We start from the raw sequence: 23,587 nt of genomic DNA, 5'->3' as shown, positions 1-23,587 counted from the left end.
TTGCGTTTCTAACGCATTTTCACATGATGAAGATGCTGCTGGTCCAAGGACCACACTGAGAACCACTGCTGTAGAAGATACCATGCAGCACTGACCAGCCTCTTTCTCCCTGCGGGATTAAAGGACGTTCGCCCTCTCCTGGAATTTGTCCCAGCTACGGAGAACCACCTTGCCCAAGGACGCCACCCTCTTGCCAAGGGGGTCACTTGGATCCCATGATTGGTTAATGCTGAGGGGTAAGGCTTGGCCCCCAGCCTCAACAGCCATGGTGATGGCTCCAAGGGTTGTTTCAGCTTCAGAGTTTTGTCTAGGTTGAGGGATGCTATGTTGGGACTGCATCACAGCTCAGCTTCTCTCTCTGCCTGGTTCGGCTTCCTTTACTTTCCCATCTGTTGTTAGTCCCAGAGCACACCCCAGTAAACTTCTGCATGCGAGTCCATCTCAGACTGCTTCCCAGGGAATCATATGTACAACACTTAGGAGTAGAGAGTCACCGAAATGGCCCTAGCTCTGAGAGACCCCTCCTGACCATCCATCACCCCTCCCACTCTTCCTTACTCTGATTTATTGTCTTCATAGCATTCAACTCTCGGGTCTATGGCCATACCACCCTGAACGCACCTGATCTTGTCTGATTTCGGAAGCGAAGCAGGATCGGGCCTGGTTAGTACTTGGATGATAGAATTTAGCGCTCGAACACTATTGCTGTTGATTTCTTTAATAAATAAATTTGACCACCTTCCCCACTAGATTATAAGCTCTGTGCATGCAGGAACCTAGTCTCTCTTGTTCACTCTCTACAGTATCTACAGAGCCAAGAGCAGGACCTGGTACCCAACAGGCACTCAGACAACATTTACTGAACAGGTGAATGAACTTCCAGGCAGGAAGAGTCACGCATCCTCACCAACAGCTCCTAGAGTTTTAGAGAACTGGGAAGTCTAGGAATACAGAGGATGCTTTCAAAAGTGTTGTCTGTAATTAAAAATGCCTTATGTTTGTTTAGTACTTTAGTTTTATTTTTTAAAGCAGTTCATTCAATGTTGATATCAACCCATATTATCGTAAACCCCCCTGTGTTGGGCAGGATAGAAGGTTGCTTTGAAGCACTGGGAAAAGAGAAATCGGCCTTGGTGCATTGAGTCCCTTGCTCAGCCAGGCCCACAAGGAACTGCTGGTATCCTGCCTCCTGGACTCACGGTCCTGTCTCTGTATCATCAGCAGAGGCAAACTCAAGTCAGTTTCCACTGAAACTCACTGAGTCTGACTTTCTCCCAGGAAAACTCATATGGGGGCCATTTCATTGGAGAGGATTTCATATTCAACACCCTGTACTGAAGTTCTAAGTGCTAGCTCAGGGCTTTCAGGTGATTACCATTCTTTTTTTTTTTTTTTTTTTTTTTTTTTTTGAGATGGTGTCTTGCTGTTGCCCAGGCTGGAGTGCAGTGGCGTGATCTCGGCTCACTGCAACCTCTGCCTCCTGGGTTCAAGCAATTCTCGTGTCTCAGCCTCCTGAGTGGCCGGAATTACAGGCATATATCACCACGCCCAGCTAATTTTTGTATTTTTTAGTAGAGACAGGGTTTTGTCATGTTGGCCAGGCTGGTCTTGAATTCCTGACCTTAAGTGATCCATCCGTGTCAGTCTCCTAAAATGCTAGGATTATAGGCGTGAGCCACTACGCCCAGCCAATGACCATTCTTAAGAGTTTGGGATTACTCTTCCAAATGGAGATGATTCAGCCACGTCTGATATTGGTGATTTGAGAAGGGGGATGTCTAGGACTGATGCTTTGAGAAGAGGATCTCAATTTTCTTAGAATATGATTCCTTTTTTCTCTGGAGAGTTATTTTTAAGGAGCAGATTCTGGGAACTCGCCATGCCCTCCACCTCGTACTCCCAAATTTCCCCATCTCTGCACCCGCCCCCCCCCCCCCCAGTAGCCCTGGTCTTCAGCTTTGGGGCCAGTCTCTCTAGACGCCCAAGGCCAGGGCCTGTCACCCACAGGCATCCAAAGCTTCCAGGTCCACTCAGTGCTGTGCTGCGATCTGAAGGACTGATAACATACCAGGAGAAGGCCCTTTGGTAGTACACCGTGAATGACTAAGTGGCAGCTACAAAATGCTAAGAATGCTGAGTGCATTAAGTGAAGTCTTTCTCCCAGGTGTGCACAGGGTGTGGTTTCCAACGGGAATGCAGATGCTGGAATGAGGGAGGCAGTCACCCAGACTGGCCAAGTCAGAGGCCCAGCAAGGAGAAAGCGAGTCAGGCAGACGCTGACAGGAGAGAACGATAAATCCGCGGCACACTAGGCAGAACGTTCGTCGCACCGCATAATTTAGCAGGGCAATGCCGCCGGGAGACCACACCAAGTTAATGGAATAGTTCCTGTAAATATTATTTTCCTCTCCTGTCTCATCATCTCATTTCATTCAAAAATCTTTACTAATCCGGGGGAGTGAAGTAATGCATCAATTCCCAGAGCCAATGCCCCTGCTTCCGAAATACCCTTAGAAATCACAGGAAGCCACACTGGCTGCTTGGGGACAGGGGGCAGGCCATTTACTCTGGTTCCTTCTCCTAATGTCTCAGAGGGGACCCCATAGTGCTCCTAATTGTGCATCTAAGTGTACATAAAAGCCCCCCTAATTGCACATCAAATAAATAAGTAAATGCTGTCTGCTGAATATGTAACAAGGACTGACGTTGCTATTTCTTCCCAGGGGGGAGATGTCATTAAATCTGGGCTGCATTTCTAAGTGATGATTTATAGATATTGAATATTCTTTACAAGGGAGGGGTTTTTGGAGTCATGTGCTTCACAATATTTGCTGTCTAATGCTTAAAGCCTCAGATACAGCCTGCTGGAGGACTCTTTATTCTAACTCTTAGTGTCCATTTGGAAAGTCTTTTCTGCTTTAATGTGTAATGGCTCCTGATGATCAGATGGCTGGTTTGTCTGCAGGTCTGAGGACTGTGCGACCCCCTGGTCTCCCCATGCCTCAGTTACTGATGCTGCAAACAAGCGCAGATTGTCTCAGAGATTAGAGCTCTCAGGCTTTCTCGGGCTTCAATCAATCTAAGGAATGTAACGACCCCTCCCCTAAAGAGGGAGCCGGATGTGAGACAGATTTTGTCTAGACTTACTTATGTCTGCCCCGTGGGACCCTGATTCTGCAAGATTTAATAAACAATGCCTCAACAGATAGCATTTAATTTTCATTCAAACATTTCCAGGGAAGAAAGAGGTAAAACTCTTGCTTGTACCAGCACAACTGCCCGAAACCCGTGGGATACCTAGTCTGAGACATGTTGCTATTGACGGTCATTTCACACAGCTGGCAGTTTTTTCCTTTTTGATGGCCTAGCTCTCTTTACTCAACCATAAATGCAAACTCAGATGAAACTTGGGATTTACCTCCAGTGCCTAAATGCCAACCTGACACTGTCTCATTGTCTCCTGAGGTCAGTAGGACTGTAATTAGTGAAATACGGAGCCTCTCATCTCAGCAGCGCTTCTTTCTATTCCCACACATATTCACATGCTAAAATGGAATGCGGTAACTAGCATAAAATAGGGTAAAACAATTGCTGCAAGATTTGTTTTTTTGGCTGGGCGCGGTGGCTCACGTCTGTAATCCCATCACTTTGGGAGGCCGAGGTGGGTGGATCATTTGAGGTCAGGAGTCTGAGAACAGCCTGACCAACATGGTGAAACCCTGTCTCTATTAAAAATACAAAAAAAAAAAAAAAAAAAAATTAGCCAGGCATGGTGACACACGCCTGTAGTCCCAGATACTCGGGAGGCTGAGGCAGGAGAATTGCTTAAACCCGGGAGGCAGAGGTTGCAGTGAACCAAGAGCGTGCCACTGAACCCCAGCCTGGGAGACAGAGTGAGACTCCATCTCAAAAAAAAATTTTTTTTTTTTTTGCTACTGTGACTTTTCTACTTCTCTCACCATTGCTGAGCCAAGACAGACATGTAACATCCCGTCAGCACCGTACTTGGATGCTACATCCACAACTGTGCAGAAAGACTTCCAACCGTAGCCATGGCAAAGGAGACAGGAGAGCTACAAAGCACTCAAAGGGATGTCCCCAAGTGTCACGTGGAGTTTGAGTATGAACAGAAGCTCAGAAGCTCAGAATTGGGCAGGAAGGCAAAGAGGGAGGGAGAAACATCACTGTGTGAAGGACTGAAGTAGATTTACTGAGAGCTGATGAGGGGATACTGAATGTCCTATAAAAAATTCTACATCTTGGCTGGGCGCAGTGGCTCAGGCCTATAATATCAGCACTTTGGGAGGCCAAGGTGGGGGGAATCCCCTGAGGTGAGGAGTTTAAGACCAGCCTGGCTAACATGGTAAAACCCCGTCTCTACTAAAAATACAAAAATTAGCTGGGTGTGGTGGCACACGCCTGTAATCCCAGTTACTCGGGAGGCTGAGGCACGAGAATTGCTTGAACCCAGGAGGTGGAGGTTGCAGTGAGCCAAGATCACACCATTGCACTCCAGCCTGGGTGACAGACAGAGACAACATCTCTAAAAAAAAAAAAAAAAAAAAAAAATACATATATATATATATATATATATTCTACATCCTATCCTTAGATTTAGGATTCTGCCTGACCTCTTAAAAAGAACTTATATATCCAAGCAAGGGCTGATATTCTGGGGGATGTGCATGCATTGTAGATTCTGATTTTTCTGAGTCTTGTTTGCTGCTTTTTAAAGGGTGTTCTGGGAGCTGTTCTTCCATACATGTTGTTCCAAAATACTACCGAAGTTGGCCTTCAGAAGTTTAACATCTGTGAACTCTTCTGAACATGCACAAAAGCCGAAATCCAGTCTGCAGGGTGTCCCCACATGTTTAGCTGTTCCTGACACGTGTACCCTGCAGGCAATGAAGCTGTGATTTTTGATTTTTTGACAAACTCCAGCAGCTTGCATTGACGGCTGTGCTTCCGAAGGCCAGGAGGCTGTCTCTTTAGAAGGTCCGGGTAGCAGAGTGTGGGGGTTAAATGTCCTCTGCTCTCGGAGCCACCGGTGAGGTCCCTTGCATTTTACTCCACCCCTCAAGAGCCTCTAAGCTCCAGAGTAGTGATTAAGTGACCGAGGGCAGACTCTGAAACTAGGATGGCAAACTGCTTGCAACTGGAGAATGAGGGATAGGCTACTGTTGTGCTCCTTTCTGGACAGTCATCAGCTACTCTTTCACGGTGCCTTTTTTGTTTGTTTGGGCTTTTTTTGTGGGGGATGAGGGGTAGGTCATATGGAAATACTTAAGTGGATTCTCAAGGCGGCTGCTGAGCCCCGGTGGGTGTGCCGACCGGTTGACGATGCTGTTGGAGCTGTGCAGGCAGTGGATGCCTCTGGGTTCTGCAAAGGAGAGGGAGCAGACTCACCCCTGCCACTGCCTCTACTTAAACACGGGCTCTTCTTGCGTTGGTGCAACGTGACAGAGCTGCTGGAACTGGGTCAGAGTGTCAGGGAGGGCCTCTGTCTGCCGCCGGGCGGGAGCAGCTGCCTGGGCTGGAGATACAGCTGTTGTTGCAGAAGCCTCCAGGTGCACAGTGCTGAGTGCCACTCCCTTGCCTGAGTATCCCTGGAGGCTCGAGGTGGCAGAGATGTGCCAGGCACCAGAGCCAGGAGGGAGCGGCATCCTCTGGAGTGCCGCCCCTCCCAGATGGCTCACCCAGTCATGAGGCCCGTGCATGGGACCTCCCCTGCCCTTGGTGTACAGGGACACTGCTGGACACACCAGTGAGCCTGGCTGACCTTCCCCACGTCTGAGTTTTCAAAGCACAGAGGGCTGCCAGCGGTGGTCCTTGTCTCCAGGAGTACATCAGAATCCCTGCCGGGGCTTCTTCTGGGCTCAGTGGCCTGGTCGGAGGTGCAGGTCAGTAGGCCTGCAGGGGGCTGCGGCATCTAGACATCCCAGTGGCTTCAGATGAGTTCCTGATGTACAGTGGAGGTTAAGAGCCACTGGCCCAGAGGCACTGAAGACAGACTTTTGGCTTAGGTGTGGACTTGCATCGATATGCATTCACATGTGTGTGCATCTTTTTAGATTCTGAGGTCTGGGATCAGGGGGTGGGCTTTTTGTAGTCTCAGAAACTAACATGTCCCTTAAACATAACAGAGATGGCCTTTTTATAATGGTGATGAGGTTGGCAATGCAAGAAAAAGAAATAGGCGCCCCGTTTAGGTTTTCTTGTAGCTGAGACTTCTTAACAATGGCTCCAGTTAGTCCACGGCCTTGCCTTTAAGTTCAATCTGACATCTTAGCGGGGTGGGGTGGCACCCCTAGATGCTAAGTTAACCAAGCTGTTTTCCTTTCCCTCAAGGGCTTTTCAAAGGCCCCCCTTTTTTTTGGAGACGGAGTCTCTTTCTGTTGCCCGGGCTGGAATGCAGTGGCACAGTCTCAGCTCACTGCAACCTTTGCCTCCCGGGTTCAAGTGATTCTCCTGCCTCAGCCTCCTGAGTAGCTGGGATTATAGATGCCCCCCCAGCAGGCCCGGCTAATTTTTGTATTTTTAGTAAAGATGGGGTTTCATCATGTTGGCCAGCTGGTCTTGAACTCCTGACCTCAGGTGATCCATCTGCCTCGGCCTCCCAAAGTGCTGGGATTACAGGCGTGAGCCACTTTGCCTGGTCAAATGCCTGTTCCTAATTTTATATTCAGATTGTACATTCATTTCTTTTTTTTTAATTTTTTAATTTTTTTGAGACGGAGTCTTGCTCTGTCGCCCAGGCTGGAGTGCAGTGGCCGGATCTCAGCTCACTGCAAGCTCCGCCTCCTGGGTTTACGCCATTCTCCTGCCTCAGCCTCCCAGGTAGCTGGGACTACAGGCGCCCGCCACGTCGCCCGGCTAGTTTTTTTTTTGTATTTTTTAGTAGAGACGGGGTTTCACCGTGTTAGCCAGGATGGTCTCGATCTCCTGACCTCGTGATCCGCCCGTCTCGGCCTCCCAAAGTGCTGGGATTATAGGCTTGAGCCACTGCGCCTGGCCACATTCATTTCTTAAGGAGGGCCCCAAATTGTGTAAGCTTCAGGGCCCGTGCAATGGAAGCTGCCTCTGCATCTCACCGTGATCGTCGTGATAGGGAAATGAACTCTTCACTCCTAGGTCCTGGTGTGTCAACTGCCAATCTAACCTCCTCCCTCTGTCCAGTCTCTGGTTCAGTGATGCTTTGGAAATTCTTGCTACTCCTGAGCTCCAACTGAATGCCCAACGGCCTACTAGTCACAGCCACCTGGATGTCCCATCAAGCCTGCAGCGTTGCGTGTCCTAAGCTGCACTCATCCCTCATCTGTCACTCCCAGACCTCCTCTTCTCTCAGCATCCACACTCTGGTGGATCCTGAAGCCTGGGAGTCATTCTGCATTGCCCTCCTCCTCTCTTGGCCTCCTGCTTCTGCCTACAGGTGATCAGTAACACACGCCTTCTCAACATCTTGGTTCCCCTTCTCCATCCTCAAGCCCCGCCAGGTGTGACCTGCCCTACCCTCATCATGTCCTGGTTTCTCAGTCTTGTCCTGGGTTTTTCCTATCCATCCTCCAAGCAGTTTCCAGAGGGTGCTTCTACAACAATGGAAATCTGACACTATACTCCTCAGCTTCAAACAGACCACAGCCACCACTCCCTATAGAGGAGGAAGTCCTCTTCGCAGAGCCTCCAAGCCTCCAGGAGCCTGTGAGCCCCAACCTCCTCGCCAACTCCTCTCTTCTCACTTGATGTTCCAGAATGAAGGGTGCTGTGTCCCCTACCCCTGTCACTGGGATTTCAGGCACACTGGCCTCTCCTGCACGCCTCCCCACCCCATTCCTCCATCTGCAAAACTCTTTGCATCCTTGAAGACCCCACCCACTCTCTGCTTCCTCTGTGACCACTTCTCTTCTCCTTATGCCTAGTTGACGACTGTCTTCTTGAATCATCCCTGACCCTCACACAGAGTCCTATTACACCACTCAGACACTGGCTCAATTATCACACATCCCCGACTCTCACACAGAGTCCTATTACACCACTTAGACACTGGTTCAATTATCACACATCTTGGAGGACAGGATTCATGTCTCATCTCAGTGCCCAGTGATGGGCTTGGCACCTAAGAGGTATGCCATAACTGTTCTGTTTTTGTTTTGTTTTTGTGTTTTTTGAGACGGAGTCTGGCTCTGTCACCCAGGCTGGAGTTCAATGGCATGATCTCGGCTCACTACAACCTCTGCCTCCCAGGTTCAAGTGATTCTCCTGCCTCAGCCTCCCCAGTAGCTGGGATTACAGGCATGTGCCACCACGGCCGGCTAATTTTGTATTTTTAGTAGAAATAGGGTTTCACCATTTTGGCCAGGCTGGTCTCAAACTCCTGACCTCAAGCGATCCGCCTGCCTCGGCCTCCAAAAGCGCTGGGATTACAGGCATGAGCCACTGTGCCAGGCCGCAATAACTGTTTTTTTTGAGCGAATGAATGAATGATGGCTCTGACAGCTTGGTAGTCTATCCTTAAATTAGGAATGGGCTGGAAAATTCTGACTTCTTCCTCAAAGGCCACAGAAACCCAAGTGATTTTCTTTTTTTTTTTTTTTGAGACGGAGTCTTGCTCTGTCGCCCGGGCTGGAGTGTGGTGGCCGGATCTCAGCTCCCTGCAAGCTCCGCCTCTCGAGTTTATGCCATTCTCCTGCCTCAGCCTCCCGAGTAGCTGGGACTACAGGCGCCCGCCACCTCGCCCGGCTAGTTTTTTGTATTTTTAGTAGAGACGGGGTTTCACCGTGTTAGCCAGGATGGTCTCGATCTCCTGACCTCGTGATCCGCCCGTCTCGGCCTCCCAAAGTGCTGGGATTACAGGCTTAAGCCACCGCGCCCGGCTGTGATTTTCAGTAACAACCCAGTCTGGGTTAGAGCCAATGGCCTGGAAAACTATATTGACCTTTTAACATTTTTAATTCATAGACCTGGATAAGTTCCATTCATTATTGTAAATTCTCTTATTCGATGCCTCATTTTTCATGCCTTTGGCTTCTTACTTTTCCTTATCTTGAAGCCTGTTTTAACATCTTACAATAATAGTTAGAATTGATTGAGCCCTAAATATGCAACCTTTCCTGTGTTTTACATACATCAAGTGCTAGCTCATCACCTCTTCACTCTTCATTAGAACCTTAATCAGAGAAATAAAGCTTAAAAATTTTAATAAATTGAACCAAACAAGTATGAATGCTTGTTAGCATGTCTTCTAAAAATCTTAGAGGGAGAAGAGATTTCAACCGCTGGATTTTAATGATCTCTGCTGTAGATCTCAATGATGCACATCGGCCTTGGTCTTCTGCCACTATGGGCAAGACAGAGCTCAATGTATTGCAGCCAGAATTTTGTTAAAGGCTTTCGGGAGTATTCTTGACTTTTGCAAGCAGCAAAAACAGTCAGGCAGGTTGAAAAGAGAAAAGTCAGGCCAGGTGCGGGGGCTCATACCTGTAATCCCAGCACTTTGGGAGACTGAGGAGGGCAGATCACTTGAGGTCAGGAGTTTGAGACAGGCCTGGCCAACATGGTGAAACCCCATCTCTACTAAAAATACAAAAATCAGCCAGGCATGGTGGCGGGTGCCTGTAATCCAGCTATTGGGGAGGCTGAGGCATGAGAATCGCTTGAACCCGGGAAGCAAAGGTTGCAGTGAGTCAAGAGCATGCCACTGCACTCCAGCCTGGGAGACAGAGCGAGACTCTGTCTCAAACAAACAAACAAACAAACAAACAAACAAACAAACAAAAAAACCAAAAAGAGAATGGTCGTTCTAAAAAGAAAGCGGGAAGAGAGAACTCAGGAAGAAAAGGCACAGAAAATTAAAAAGGCCATGTGGGAAAAAGGCACAGGGAAAACAGGAAGAAAAATAAAGGGAGGAAGAGGTATAGATTCCACAATCGAGGAAAACAAAGTCAGAAAAGGTAAGAACAGAGGATCCAGTTAATTTCTTGTTGCATTTAAATGGATAAGGAAAGGATTTGGAGATAGCCGCAAAACAACACTCCCTCCACCCACTAAAGAGCCAGGTTCTTCCTAAATTGTTCCCCGTCAGTAATTCCCCCACCATTTGCTCAACATCTTTTCTTAGAACTTAACCACCTTACTGATCAATGGAGTGAAAATCCTCCCAACATGGGAACATTTTTTCTTCTATCAATTTAATAAAGAAGTTGGCCAAGGACAGATGTTAACTGGAGAGCCTACAATCCGCTCACATATGTAGTGTGGGTTTCAATCCTATTCGTGGATAAAACAGCTTGGAAAGCAATCTGGAATGACTTAATGGCCCAATATTGCTTTCTCTCTGCTAAAGCAAGTGTGGTTTTCATAGGTTTTTAACTTGTATTTCAGGGTTTGAACTGCATACCGTCTCTCTGTTATTCTCCGCCAGGCGATCTGAATGACAGCACTTGCCTCTAAGATATTTTTCCATTATAATTTTCCAATTTGTTCAGGTCTGAAAAGTGTGTGTAAATGAAAACAGAGAAAATTCAAATGCTGTATCCCTTTCAAACATTCCATTTTGGGTTTACAAGCACTTTGCAAACCATTCTTTGTTTCTCTCCCTCTTCAGTAAATAATCTTATTTTCTGATCACCTTTATTGAGCCAGAAAATATGTGCTGGATTTCCAGGAACCCCTCTCTCTCTTATTTTTCAGCTTTTTCTTTTTTTGTTCTGAGACAGAGTCTTGCTCTGTCAGCCAGGCTGGAGCATAGCAGGGCAATCTCAGCTCACTACAACCTCCACCTCCCGGGCTCCAGTGATTTTCATGTCTCAGCCTCCCAAGTAGCTGGGATTATAGGCATGCACCACCATGCCCAGCTAATTTTTGTATTTTTAGTAGAGAAAGGGTTCTATCATGTTGGCCAGGCTGGTTAGAACTCCTGGTCTTAAGCGATCCGCCCGCCTCGGGCTCCCAAAGTGCTGGGATTACAGGCGTGAGCCAGTGTGCCCAACCTTTCAGCTCTTTTTGACCTGCAATCTCTTCTTTCAGCTCTCCCCCCTGCCCTGATTCCTGTCCCAGAAACCTTTGGGAGAACTCTGACTGGTGTTACATCATTTTCCCAAAGAATACGGCCCCGCCCGAAATTAAGGAACACGACTGTCCCTCAAAAGTCTCTTTGCCTATCTGCTCTGGGGAGAACTGAGCCAGTCGTCTCACCGTAAGTAATTATAACAGCTTAGGTTTCCTCAGAGACAGGGAGGAAAGAATGAAAACCGATTTACCCGGGAACTCAGATGGGATTGCTGTGGAGTAATTTGCATACACTAAAATTGGCAGGGGATTGGTGAGCCTTTAGGCTGCATGGCCTTAGCCACGTAGAACAGACCTTTACACCTGTTCTTCTCCGGATCTGAGAGGCCTTAAAGCCACGCAGGAGACCGCCCTTACCTTTCTTGGCTTCACTTTATCGTGGTAGTCATACTGGAAGATCCCTTTGTAGCTCAGGCCCAGCCACCATGGTATGCCCTGCTTGTCCTACGATATCAAAAAACGTTCGGGTGAATATGGGGCTGGAGGAAGTAAACACACACTAAGGGGAGATTTCCTGGCTCGGGGGCAGGCGAGGGAAAGTGCCATTTCCTGGGAAGGGATGGAGCCCACCTGTCTACTTTGTTTCTTAACAGATGCGCCCATCATTGAAGGATGCTCTGTTATATGAAGAGGGTGACATGGCAAATGTCGGGGCTGGGGGCCTGGCTCTGCTAATCAGCTGGACAGCCGAGATCCTTTCCCTTTATATATAAGGAGTGAATGCCCTGCTCTCTCTCTCTTTTTTTTTTTCCTTCTAAGAATTTAGGCATTCCATGCTGGGACGCCCTCTCACCACAGCTGAAAATCGGTGAGATGTCACACCTAATAAAAGGACCTTCTGGGCTGAGAAACTATCATCGATGGTCAGAGCCAGAGGAGCCGTGGAGACTATGGAAAGTGACTCCTCTCATTTTCACAACAAATCACAGCAAAGAGTTGGCCCAGCTTTACCCAGGACCTTCCCCAGACCCGGGAAACACAGATCGGAAGTTGTCACCCTGAGGTCCTGCTCACCCAAGATGACAGCTGGGTGCCAGGCAGGGTTTCAGAACTCATGCTGTTGGACAGGGTAGCAAAACGGAAGCCGAAACAGTCTTAGGACTGAATTAGAAATACCAAGTCCGTTTATTGCTTTTTTTTTTTTTTTTTGAGATGGAGTCTCACTGTGTCACCCAGGCTGGAGTGCACTGGCACAATCTTGGCTCACTGCAACCTCTGCCTCCCAGGTTCACGGAATTCGCCCACCTCAGCCTTCCGAGTAGCTGGAATTACAGGCACGTACCACCACGTCTGGCTAATTTTTTGTATTTTTAGTAGAGATGGGGTTTCACCATGTTGGCCAGGCTGGTCTCAAACTCCTGACCTCAAGTGATCCACCCGTCTCGGCCTCCCAAAGTGCTGGGATTACAGGCATGAGCCACTGCACCTGCCCACCCCCCACCATTTATTAACAGAGACCTCTTGTCACCTGAGTGTAAGTTGCAATTCTATATTCAAATAGGATGATTCTGAGTTAATTAGAGCCCTCAGAAACTAGGATTTTATAATGAGCATATCAAGCAGCTTTTCCCTAGCTATGCCCTAATTGCCAAGTTTCTAAAAAACCTAATACACCCTCATAGTGGGTGTCTGGAAAAATCAAAACTGGCACATCATGGTTTTGAAATATTTGTGGGGCGTGAGTTATTTCAAGATGAGCAAAAAGATAAAAGGCAAAAGAGATACATTTTGAAATTTCTTTTCAAGCTTCAGGGTATATGATTTCTTAAAAAAATCTTTAAAGGAGGTATAAAATCCTCGTATTAAACCCCTGCCTCTGGGAAGTAGCTGTGCGCACTGCAACGGTTTCAGAGAACAGAACGAGAGGAAACCCAGTGCCACTGCAACAGCAGATTGACCAGGTAAGAGCTGTCATCACACCATAAAACGGCATCAGTGAGATCACAAGGGCCCCGGACAGGGAGCCTGATGCAGCTGGGCCAGGCTTCCCGGATTCGTGCTCTTTTCCAAGTAAGTAGCTAAGCCATTGCTTATGCTTTCAGGTTCTAAGTGCCAAACACCCATACTCCTTTGGCACTTTGAAAATCCCAAGTCTTTACCAAACTGAAAGAGCACAGTTTTGAAGTTTTCTTGGAAGGCAGAAAGCATATATATCAGAGACAGCCTTTCTGTTAAGTTCTAGGGCTGACAAAGAAATGGCAAGTTGAAAGACTGGGTGAAGTTTCCTGTATTGGAAATTGTCTTTCCCCAGCATGCAATCTTCCTGACCAAGTCCTTTGGGACCTCCATTCCCACCAGGAGTTATAAAGAAAAAAATAATGAGGGCCGGGCGCAGTGGCTCACGCCTGTAATCTCAGCACTTTGGGAGGCCAAGGCAGGTAGATCACCTGAGGTCAGGAGTTCAAGACCAGCCTGGTCAACATGGCGAAACCCCGTCTCTACTAAATATACAAAAATGAGCTGGGTGTGGCGGCAGGTGCCTGTAATCCCAGCTACTTGGGAGGCTTAGGTAGGAGAATCGCTTGAACCCGGGAGGTGGAAGTTGCAGTGAGCTGAGATCGTGCCACTGCACTCCAGCCTGGGTGACAGAGGGAGACTCCATCTCAAAAAGAAAAAAAAAGAAAAGAAAAGAAAAACGAAAAAAACATATAATGAGAAGTTTTGATTTGTTTGTTTAGGGGAGCTTTGGCAACCTTCACCAAATGAGTGCACTCACCTTCACTGCATAATAGTGAACCCCGTAGGTTGGGAGAGACTCCACGATGCTCATGTAGCTGGAACGACAATACGAAGATACATAAACACACACACACACACAATGCACACAAGGCTAGTTATTCAGCAGATCTGGTATCATATATATATATTTGTGTATGTGTATGTGATAAAGTTCTCGGAGTGATTATTTACTTGAAAATTAAATTGCAACATACACCCCCCACTCACAGATATGTCTTTGGAGAGGAACTGAACAATTCTGACATACGATATATTAACACACAGAAACACCGTCCCCATGCAAGCTGGGAAGGGGCCACTTACTTCACGATTGCTTGACCTCTTGTCTGACCGTTCAGTTTCTTGTAGTGCTCAATAACTCTGTCTTCACTGCAATTAGAAGAAAAGAATGCTGTTATCAGAGTCCCTAAGTCAACAGCCAAGCTTCCTGCCAGTAAGATATTTCTCAGCCCCATCTCCTAAGAAGCTCCAGGGCACCAATAGCTCCTGGAAAAATGATTTGTCCTGGAGTGGCATTTCCAAACTCAGTCTGAGGGCTGTCTATTTGGACGTAGATTTACTTAAAAAATAGTCTGTTTTCTCCTTAAAGAACTTATATTCTCTTTGTTTTGGATTTTTTTTGGTTTTGTTTTTGAGACGGAGTCTCGCTCTGTCACCCTGGCTAGAGTGCAACGGTGTAATCTTGGTTCACTGCAACCTCCACCTCCTGAGTTCAAGTGATTCTCGTGCCTCAGCCTCCCGAGTAAATGGGACTACAGGTGCATGCCACCATGCCCGACTGATTTTTGTATTTTTAGTAGAGACAGGGTTTCATCATGTTGGCCAGGCTGGTCTCAAACTCCTGACCTCAAGTGATCTGCCCACCTTGGCCTCCCAATGTGCTGGGATTACAGGCATGAGCCACCATGACTGGCTTATCTTGGATTTCTAATCAAAAAATATAAGATCGGAGCTCAGGCTGGGTGCAGTGGGTCACCCCTGTAATCCCAATGTTTAGGGAGGCTGAGGTGGGTGGATCGCTTGAGCCCAGGAGTTTGAGACCAGCCTGGGCAACACAGTGAGACCTTGTCTCTGCATAAAAATACAAAAATGAGCCAGGCATGGTGGAGTGTGCCTGTAGTCCCAGCTAGTTGGGACTAGCTGTTGGGAGGATTGCTTGAGCCCAGGAGGTCAAGGTTGCAGTGAGCTAAGATTGCACCACTGCATTCCAGCCTGGGTGACAGAGTGAGACCCTGGCTCAAAAACAAAAAACAAAGGAACAAAAAGACTGGAGCCCAGGTTTTGGGATCAGCTCCTTGGAAGCAATGGTACCAAGAGAATAAGAGGAAGCAGACAGCAGAGATGACACGTGGATGCCCGGGCTGAACTCTCTGGGGTCCTTCTTATCCTCATCTTGTCCACACAGGGCCTCATGGAGGGATGGCAGGCATTGACCTTAACCACATGCCCACAGCCTATCTGCTCTGAATGCGTAGTCAGGGATGGAAGGCTTTCCAGGAGGATGGAATGTTCTGGAATTTGGGCCTGGTTAATATGAACCATGAGGCAACAAAAGCTCCATAGGAACACTTGGAGAACAACAGCAAACCAGCTACCAGAATTAGACAGGCACTCCCTCCCTTTTCGAAATCTTAGTTTTTTTTTTTTTTGTTTTTGAGACGCAGTCTCCCTTGTCACCCAGATTGGAATGCTGTGGCATGATCTTGGCTCACTGCAACCTCCGCCTCCCAGTTTCAAGCAATCCTTGTGCCTCGGCCTCCTGAGCAGCTGGGATTACAGGTGTGTGTCACCACACCTCGCTAATTTTTGTATTTTTAGTAGAGATGGGGTTTTGCATGTTGGCCAGGCTGGTCTCAAACTCCGGGCCTCAGGTCATCTGCCCACCCCTGCCTCCCCAAGTGCTGGGATTATAGGCATGAGCCACTGCGCCCAGCTGAAATCCTAGTTCTAATATAACAAAAGGTTAGGTGGCTCCTTGGCGGCAGTGGCAAGCCCGCCTCCTGAGAAGTGACTCTGATGCCCATGGGGTAGGAGATATGGCCGCTCCAACCCCTGCCTTCAGATGGGCAGAGCCAACCTTGGGAATCCGAGGGAAGCAGGTGCAGGCAGAAAGCCCCACCCCCACCTGCTGAGGTGTGGAGTCCAGACACCTCGGCCTCCCTGGTCTGGCCCCAGAGCTTTGGAACCTCAGTTCTCACTCTCCTGTCTTACTCCTCTTCACCCTCCCTGTCCTCCATTGAAGCTCCGTGAGGGGAGGTGATTCCAGGGATATACCCTTGAGATCTCAATAGTGGATCTTTATTATCTATTATTATTATTTTCAAGACAGGGTTTCGCTCTCTCGCCCAGGCTGGAGTGCAGTGGCATGATCCTGACTCACTGCAAACTCCATCTCCTGGGTTCAAGTAATTCTCCTGCCTCAGTCTCCCGAGTAGCTGGGATTACAGGTGTGCACCACCACGCCCGGCTAATTTTTGTATTTTTAGTAGAGATGAGGTTTCACCACATTGGCTGGGCTGGTCTCAAACTCCTGACCTCAAATGATCTGCCCACCTCGGCCTCCCGAAGTGCTGGGGTTACAGGTGTGAGCCACTACACCCAGCCCTATTATCTATTATTCATCACCCCAGGATCTACCTAAAGCCTTCTTTTACCCACCTTTTTCTGTTTGCATGTTTAGCAAGGCCAGCGTTGGGGTAACAGGTTCTACACATTCATCACCTAGTCTTTGTGAGTCATTTATTTCTCTTTCAATGACTACCTTAACCTCCAACTAGTATCTTTTAATTTTAATATTCTGGAATTTGATGCATAGAGGACAGTGAGCAGTCTTGATAAAGAAGGTCTTTATGAATACCCAGAATAAGGACCAGCCAGATCCAGGGGCCCTTGCCTCAGTTGGAGCGTCACTTCCGTGGGATCTGGGCATCCTCTATTCGGAAAGGGGCAGACCCAGCCATCTCTCTCCTTGGCTCCCACGTGCCGAGGAAGTTCTATGTCAAGTGTGACAAAGTCATCTCCTGATGAACAATTCTCGAAAAGCATGCTCCCCAAGGGCAGGCCCAGCCTCATGAAACCTGCAGAACTGCATCAGGAAGTTTGGCGGCTCCACTTCTTTCCATCCCACTCACTAAATCAACAGCTGCCTTGGCGTGTTTCCTACCATGTGATCTGGGGTTTTGTGAGGTTGACTCCTAGATCCAGGGTCAAGCAACTCGGTGTAGATAGGGGCCTTTTTCCTTTGCAGCTCTAGGGAGAGAGGGTCCCTGGGGTGAGTTGAGGAGGTACAAGTCAACATAGCACTGTAGCCACGAACACACAGAAGGCTCAGGAGAAACACCAGTGAAAGAAAGTCAAAACCACTGTCAGAAAGCCACGCCGCTGTTTAACCACTACATGTCCTGACCACAGGGTTCTGGGTGGCTGACAGCTGCAGAAATCTTCGCCACCCCCTGTTTGCCCTGTAACTCTTGCTCTCTGAGACCATCTGTGAAGCCACAATAGTTGCCTTCTCCATCCTCAGTTTTTCCTTCTCGTTTTGCCCCCTTAAACATGGTGGGCTCATCCTGGAATAACAGGCTCAATCCTTACCAAGAACCTATTCTGCTCCCAACCTGTCCCCACTGCTGCTCTGGAACTTTCCAGAGGGCTTAAGTGCTCTGAGTTTTGCAGACAATTTTCCCAGACCCTAGATTTGTAGCAGGGACTCAAGGGGGTAACTAGCAGAAATCCAGGAAGCAGAGTAAGCACTGTCTGGATGACTCAGGGTTACATGGAGGAAAAAGGCAAATGACCAAAGCTGCCTGTGCCCGGGTCACTGGCTGGGTCATATTATTAAGTCAAATGACCTCTCTGCAGACAAGGGGGTACAGGAAATGCATGGGTGATGGAAGGGGAAATAGGGATGGTGATATATGGTTCCCTGTCTCAGAGCAGCTGCTGGCCTGCTGTGCTCAGTGGTTTTGGTGTGAAAAAAGATGTCCCTGCATACCTCATTGAGGTGGTAGGGGTGGTCAGGTGGTCCAGCATTATAAACGAGGCCTGCGAGGGAGAATCCATGTCAAGGTACTGATCCCTCCTTGTTCTGTGGCCCTGGGCACATCATTCTAACTTTCTGCCTCAGTTGCCTCCTCAACAGGGAAATTGCATGGTGTCAAAAGTCCATGCTTGTTAAATGTGCGGGGAGAATTAACAGAAAGGCTTCTTGCACCATGACTCAGCATTATTATGCTGCTTTCACTGCTTTTTAATGACATGATGTGACTATGTATTTCCTCTCTTAATTACTGTCTGAAGTAGGTTGGTGTGTGTCATCCCATTTTGCAGAGGAGAAACTGATGAAAGCTACCTGGCTAGTCACTGCAGAGGCTTGGCTGGGATGCTAAGACCCACTGCCTTGGTCACCAGGCTGCAGCCTGCAGGTTGCCCATCCAAAGTGCGAACTCCAGAAGGGGCAGGAGAGCCCCCGAAGAATGGTGAGTACCCCTCCTTAGTTCAGGAATGATCAGGGGAACTTGACACTCTGGGCAACTGTGATGAGGGGGTAAAAAGGTCTCCCCCACCGGTGAGGGGTCCTGGTTGACCTTGCTGAGTGTTGATTCTGAGACCCAGAGGGAAAAGCAGCGAACAAGCCGTGTGCACCTGCTCTCTCTTCATTCTCTATCTGTACGAAGCAGGGACAGCGCTTATCCCTCTCCTTGGGGCTTTGCTTTTTAAAAATCTATCTATACATAGGGGTACAAAAATACAGTTAGATAGAAGGAATATGTTCTAGTATTTGATAGTACAGTAGGGAAATTATACTTAACAATCATTTGTTGCATATGTCAAAGTAGCCACAAGTGAAGATTTGTAATGTTCCCAACACAAAGAAAAGATAAACGTTGGAGGTGATGGATAGCCCAGTTACCCTGATGTGATCACCGCACATTATGTACAGATATCAGAGTATAAATACATGAAAAATATGCACAACTATTATGTATCAATAAGACTCAAAGTCCATATAAATAAGGTTGAAATATTAGAGCCAACACCAAGTAGCCAACCACAGTGAAATGAGGTGAAAGAATCTGTTGTGGTTGTGGTGGTTGTTTTTCAGCAGGGAGTAGTCAGGAGGGTCCCTGTCATTGACTTTTATACATCGTCTGGGTTGTGATGCTGACTGAGTAGCACGTGGCTCCCCCATCCTGCCACCCTCTCGGGACATTTAACACTGGCTTGGGCACTTATGGGTCTGAAGGAGTCTCAGGGAAAGTGCTGGCCTGGTCATGATGGTGTGGGATGTTCTGCCAAGCCAGCTATAGGTGAAGATGTTTATACAGAGAAGAGACAGAGAGCGTGTGTGTGAAGGGTGAGGTGCCTCTGGGTTAGTAATCATGTGTGAGCACAGAGCAGATAATGGAGAAGGTGAAGGAAAAATCCAGAGACACAGGGAGGAGAGAAGAAATTCAAAACTCTCAGATGTGTATAGCGGTGTTCTAGGTTTGGAAAGGAATGGATGGATGACTGATGGACACACCACAGGACGGGTCTCAGAGGCGAAGAGATTCCTCCCTGGTCCTCTCTAGTTACCTGCTCACACCCTCGGGGCCTTGACCATTGGATTTTTGGAAGTGAACAGCCAGGAGGCTACAGAGGGATGAGTCCCAGCGGCACAAGGAATTAGGGAGGTGGGTAATAGGGTCCGTGAACATGGAAAAGGGACCATGATTTTTGGGCGTTCGGATTGCAAGTCTCAACATTTCGAAACTGATATGTGCAAAATCCCTGCAGGTTAAACAGATTTTGCTCTTTGGGGGCAGGTTATAATTAGAGAAAGTCATTATCTATTTACATTTATGTTTCCAAAAGAGGAGTGGCAATAAAACAGCTCAGAGAGATGAAATTAGGGATGCCAGACATGGAAGGGAGCTCACAGCCTCGGGCCTGGGCACCAGCTCCCTAGCGATGTGGTCTCTCAGAGAGATGTGATTCGGGAGCCAGAGTTTGTTTTTTTTTGTTGTTGTTTTATTTTGTTTGAGATGGAGTCTCACTCTGTCACCAGGCTGGAGTGCGGTGGCACAATCTTGCTTCACTGCAACGTCCAACTCCTGAGTTCAAGTGATTCTCCTGCCTCAGCCTCCCAAGTAGCTGGGACTACAGGCACGTGCCACCACGTCCAGCTAATTTTTTTGTATTTTTAGTAGAGACAGGGTTTCATCATGTTGGCCAGGATGGTCTCCATCTCCTGACCTCGTGATCTGCCCGCCTCGCCCTTCCAAAGTGCTGGAATTATGAGCCAGAGTTTAATGCTGCTAATGAACCCTGCATCAAGACATGCCCCACCCCAGCCAAAGGAATCTCTTAGCCACCCAAATCAATGAACAACTAGGTCACTGCCTGGATAAGTGTCCAGACAAGATGAAATGCTCATAATCCGTATATTTCAGAAACTGTCATCAAAAGCACTGACACAAGTCACGTGTTGTAGTTTATTAGAATTGACTTGGTCTGTGCTTTTTGTTTTGCTTTTAAATAAAAGGAGTTGCAATGATTTCTGTTAGGGAATCAGAAGGAACATCAGAGAGTGGTATTGCAGTTATCAAAGGGCAGTGGCCAGGGCTTAGGAAGCCAGTGGGATTTCAAAACATTATCCAGGAATGCAAGCCCTGCCCAACTGTGGCCCAAACCACAATATGAGAGCCTTTCAAATGCTTGAATCATTCAAAATCAGTCATTTAGGGCCCGACAGATGAGCTACGGCATAATGTTACATAGTGGCTACATCAGGAGATATGAAACATCGAGGGGAAATAAAAGAATCAATCTCTCTCTTCTGAAAGAAAAAAGTCCTGTGATTCTCCCACGTCTCAAACCTCGACATGCTGTCATCGAATGACAGGTATTCCAAAATGAAACTCTAGCAGCACATGAAAGGCTCTTGAAGGTGGCAAAGCTTCCAAAGTGAAATTTTAGAAGGTATTCTTTTTGAAAATTAAAAAAAAAAAAAAAAAAAAAAGAGGAGAAACAAAAAAGGAGAGGTCTCACACACAATGCTTCACTTAAGTAAATGCAGAAAACAGGTGGGGTGTGGTGGCTCACGCCTGTAATCCCAGCACTTCGGGAGGCCGAGGCGGCCAGATAACCTGAGTGAGGCCAGGAGTTCGAGACCAGCCTGGCCAACATGGTGAAACCCTGTCTCTACTAAAAATACAAAAATTGGCCAGGTGTGGTAGTGTGTGCCTGTAATCCCAGCTACTCAGGAGGCCGAGGCAAGAGAATCGCTTGAGGCACAGGCTGCAATGAGCTGAGATCATGCCACTGCACTCCAGCCTGGGTAACAGAGCGAGATCTGTTTCCAAAAAAAAAAAAATTAATTAATTAATTTAAAAAAATGAATAAATGCAGAAAATGATTTCATGAAGACACAAGGTACTTCATACAGCTGTGAGTCCAGGCTGGCACGTGGGAGCTGGTGGAGGGAGGGTATATTCAGTTGTCCTGTGTCCCCTCGCACTCCGAGAGGGGCTCGCTCCTGGGGAAGACTCCAGGGGTCTTACCAGTAGGCCAGGGAAGGGTGCTCCTTCAGGGCTTGGGTGGGAAGGGCTGGCAGCTTCTTCAAGTCACTCCTCACAACTTCGTTGCTGAAAGAGACAATGGCCAGAAATGCACTCACCCTCTGAGGACATAACCGCACTCTCTCATGCTGCTTGGGCCGCTGCCTTGTCTGAGAGACCCCGCATCTGCTTCCCTGTTAATCAAAAGCAGTGCGAGGAAGGGGCGCTCTCTTTTTATTTCCGTAATTCAGATGTAAACGAAGGCAGAACACGCCAAGCCCAGTAACCACCTTTCACGGTGCAGAAAGCAGAGCAAAACACCTCCAGATGGCCAGGGGTGTCTTCCCAAACCCTGCTCTCACAGAGCGGCACAGAGTGAACGCCCCTGAGCAGCCCTCAGCAGGAATTCGGGGAGAAGAAGGGTCCCCAGGGGTCCCCTAGGGCAGGATCTTAGGAGAAGCTCCCCAGAACCCCGCCGTTCGGCTCACATTGCTCGGAGAATGGGCAATGGCCTGCTGTCTCCGTAAGAGCGTTTGCTCTGCTAATACACAAAACTGGTTTTCATGGCTTACGTTGACCACATGCTGGAAACTGTTTTCTGAAATATGACACATAAATGCTGATGGCGTCTCCTTTATCTGAAATGCTTGGGAGCAAAAGCGTTTCCGATTCCAGGTTTTTTTTCAGATGTTTGACTAGTTGCATTTATATACTTACTGGTTGAGCCTCACAAACCCTGAGCATCTGAAATCCGAAGGGCTCCAATGAGCATTTCCTTTGAGCGTCATGTCAGCACTCTAAAAGTTGCAGAGTTTCGAGCATGTTGGAGTTCGGATTTTCAGATTAGGGAGACTCAACCTTAACTTTTGCTTTTGAGGAGGCTCAGAAACTACTTAGAAAGTGTGAACTGCATTGTCTGGGCCAGGCTAAGCATCCCATATCCCAAAATCCCAAATCAGAAATGTGCCAAAATCTGCAACATTTTGAGTGCCAACATGACGCTCAAAGGAAACGCTTATTGGAGCACTTTGGATGTTGGATTTTTAGATTTGAGGATGCTCAACCCCAGTTGGCATATAACACAAATATTTCAAAACCTGAAAGAAATCTGAAACACTTCTGCTCCCAAGCATTTGGGATGAGGGAGACTCAACCTGTACCATCAGGTGGTTTTATGCATCTTGTCCTGAAATCAGAAATTCTTTTCCCCGTAGACTCACACATGCTTAGGTTTGGAAGATGCTTTAAACTCCCCTAGCTTAACCAGCCTTCTTCAGGTGCCTGACTCCTCCCTAGACACTCAGCAGGTCTGCATCCCCTCTGGGCTGGACCATCTGTGGCGTCTGCACCCACCTACTACCTCTGGAGTAACAAGCGGCAGCCACTTTGGGACAGTTTTGATATTGAAAGAGCGTTTCCCTATCCTGGTCCACCAAAGAGCCTTGGAAGCCTTAGCCGGGGTTGCAAAGGCACATGTAGGAGAGTTCTGCCTTCGATTCGCAGTTCTGACTTGGGCTATGTGAGCAGCTTCGAGGTTGCTTATACTAACCAAGGCAAATACTGGCCACCAGGACACTGGGCAGTGCCATCTATAAAGGAATGAAACAGGTCCAACTGTTTCATTTTTAGCAATGTTTTTCATTTTTAGCAATGTTTTTCATTTTTAGCAATGTTTTTCATTGCTAAAAAGGAATGAAACAAGGTATAACTCTGAAGGAAGGAAGGAATACCGCAGCCATAGAGGGGAATTCCTCAGGTGCTTGGATGGTGGACACTCCAGCACCCATGCTGTTAACTGGAGGATACATTGTTCCCTGTGTCCCTGGCAAGAAATACAGCCAAGGGCAGTGCAATGAGCAGCATCATCAATGGATGCCCAGTACCACTGGGCAAAACCACACCAATACATCACTACATTACGTCTGTGTGTGCTGATAAAGAAACACGTGGAGGTTTGGTGACATTAGAGCACTCCCAGAAAAAGCATTTTTCTGTTGCCTTAAGAAAGAACGAGGCCAGGCGTGGTGGCTCATGCCTATAATCTCAGCATCTGGGGGGGCCGAAGTGGGAGGTTCACTTCAGTCCAGGAGTTCAAGATCAGCTTGGGCAACATAGTGGGACTCTGTCTCTACAAAAATTACAAAAATCAGCCATGCACAGTGATGCATGCCTGTAGTCCTAGTTACTCGGGATGAGGCTACAGTAAGCTGTGACGGCAACACTGAACTCCAGCCTGGGTAACAGAG

The 23,587-nt window shown here is 47.8% G+C and overlaps 1 protein-coding gene across 1 annotated transcript in view; it reads right to left on the bottom strand.

The window, feature by feature from the left end:
• FRMD4A (FERM domain containing 4A) overlaps positions 1-23,587 on the bottom strand; it is a 333,243-nt gene that overhangs the window by 83,727 nt on the left and 225,929 nt on the right. Inside the window, exons 8-11 of the mRNA XM_026454815.1 lie at positions 21,345-21,428; positions 14,107-14,172; positions 13,781-13,838; positions 11,422-11,508 (exon numbers count right to left, since the gene is read on the bottom strand). Of these exons, the coding sequence (XP_026310600.1) occupies positions 11,422-11,508; positions 13,781-13,838; positions 14,107-14,172; positions 21,345-21,428 (295 nt within the window). The remainder of the gene's footprint in view (positions 1-11,421; positions 11,509-13,780; positions 13,839-14,106; positions 14,173-21,344; positions 21,429-23,587) is intronic.

Source organism: Piliocolobus tephrosceles, chromosome 9 (assembly GCF_002776525.5).
Source record: "Piliocolobus tephrosceles isolate RC106 chromosome 9, ASM277652v3, whole genome shotgun sequence".
NCBI classification, from domain to species: domain Eukaryota; kingdom Metazoa; phylum Chordata; class Mammalia; order Primates; family Cercopithecidae; genus Piliocolobus; species Piliocolobus tephrosceles.
The sequence above is the reverse complement of the archived record's forward strand: the minus strand, read 5'-3'. Positions and strand labels throughout refer to the sequence as shown.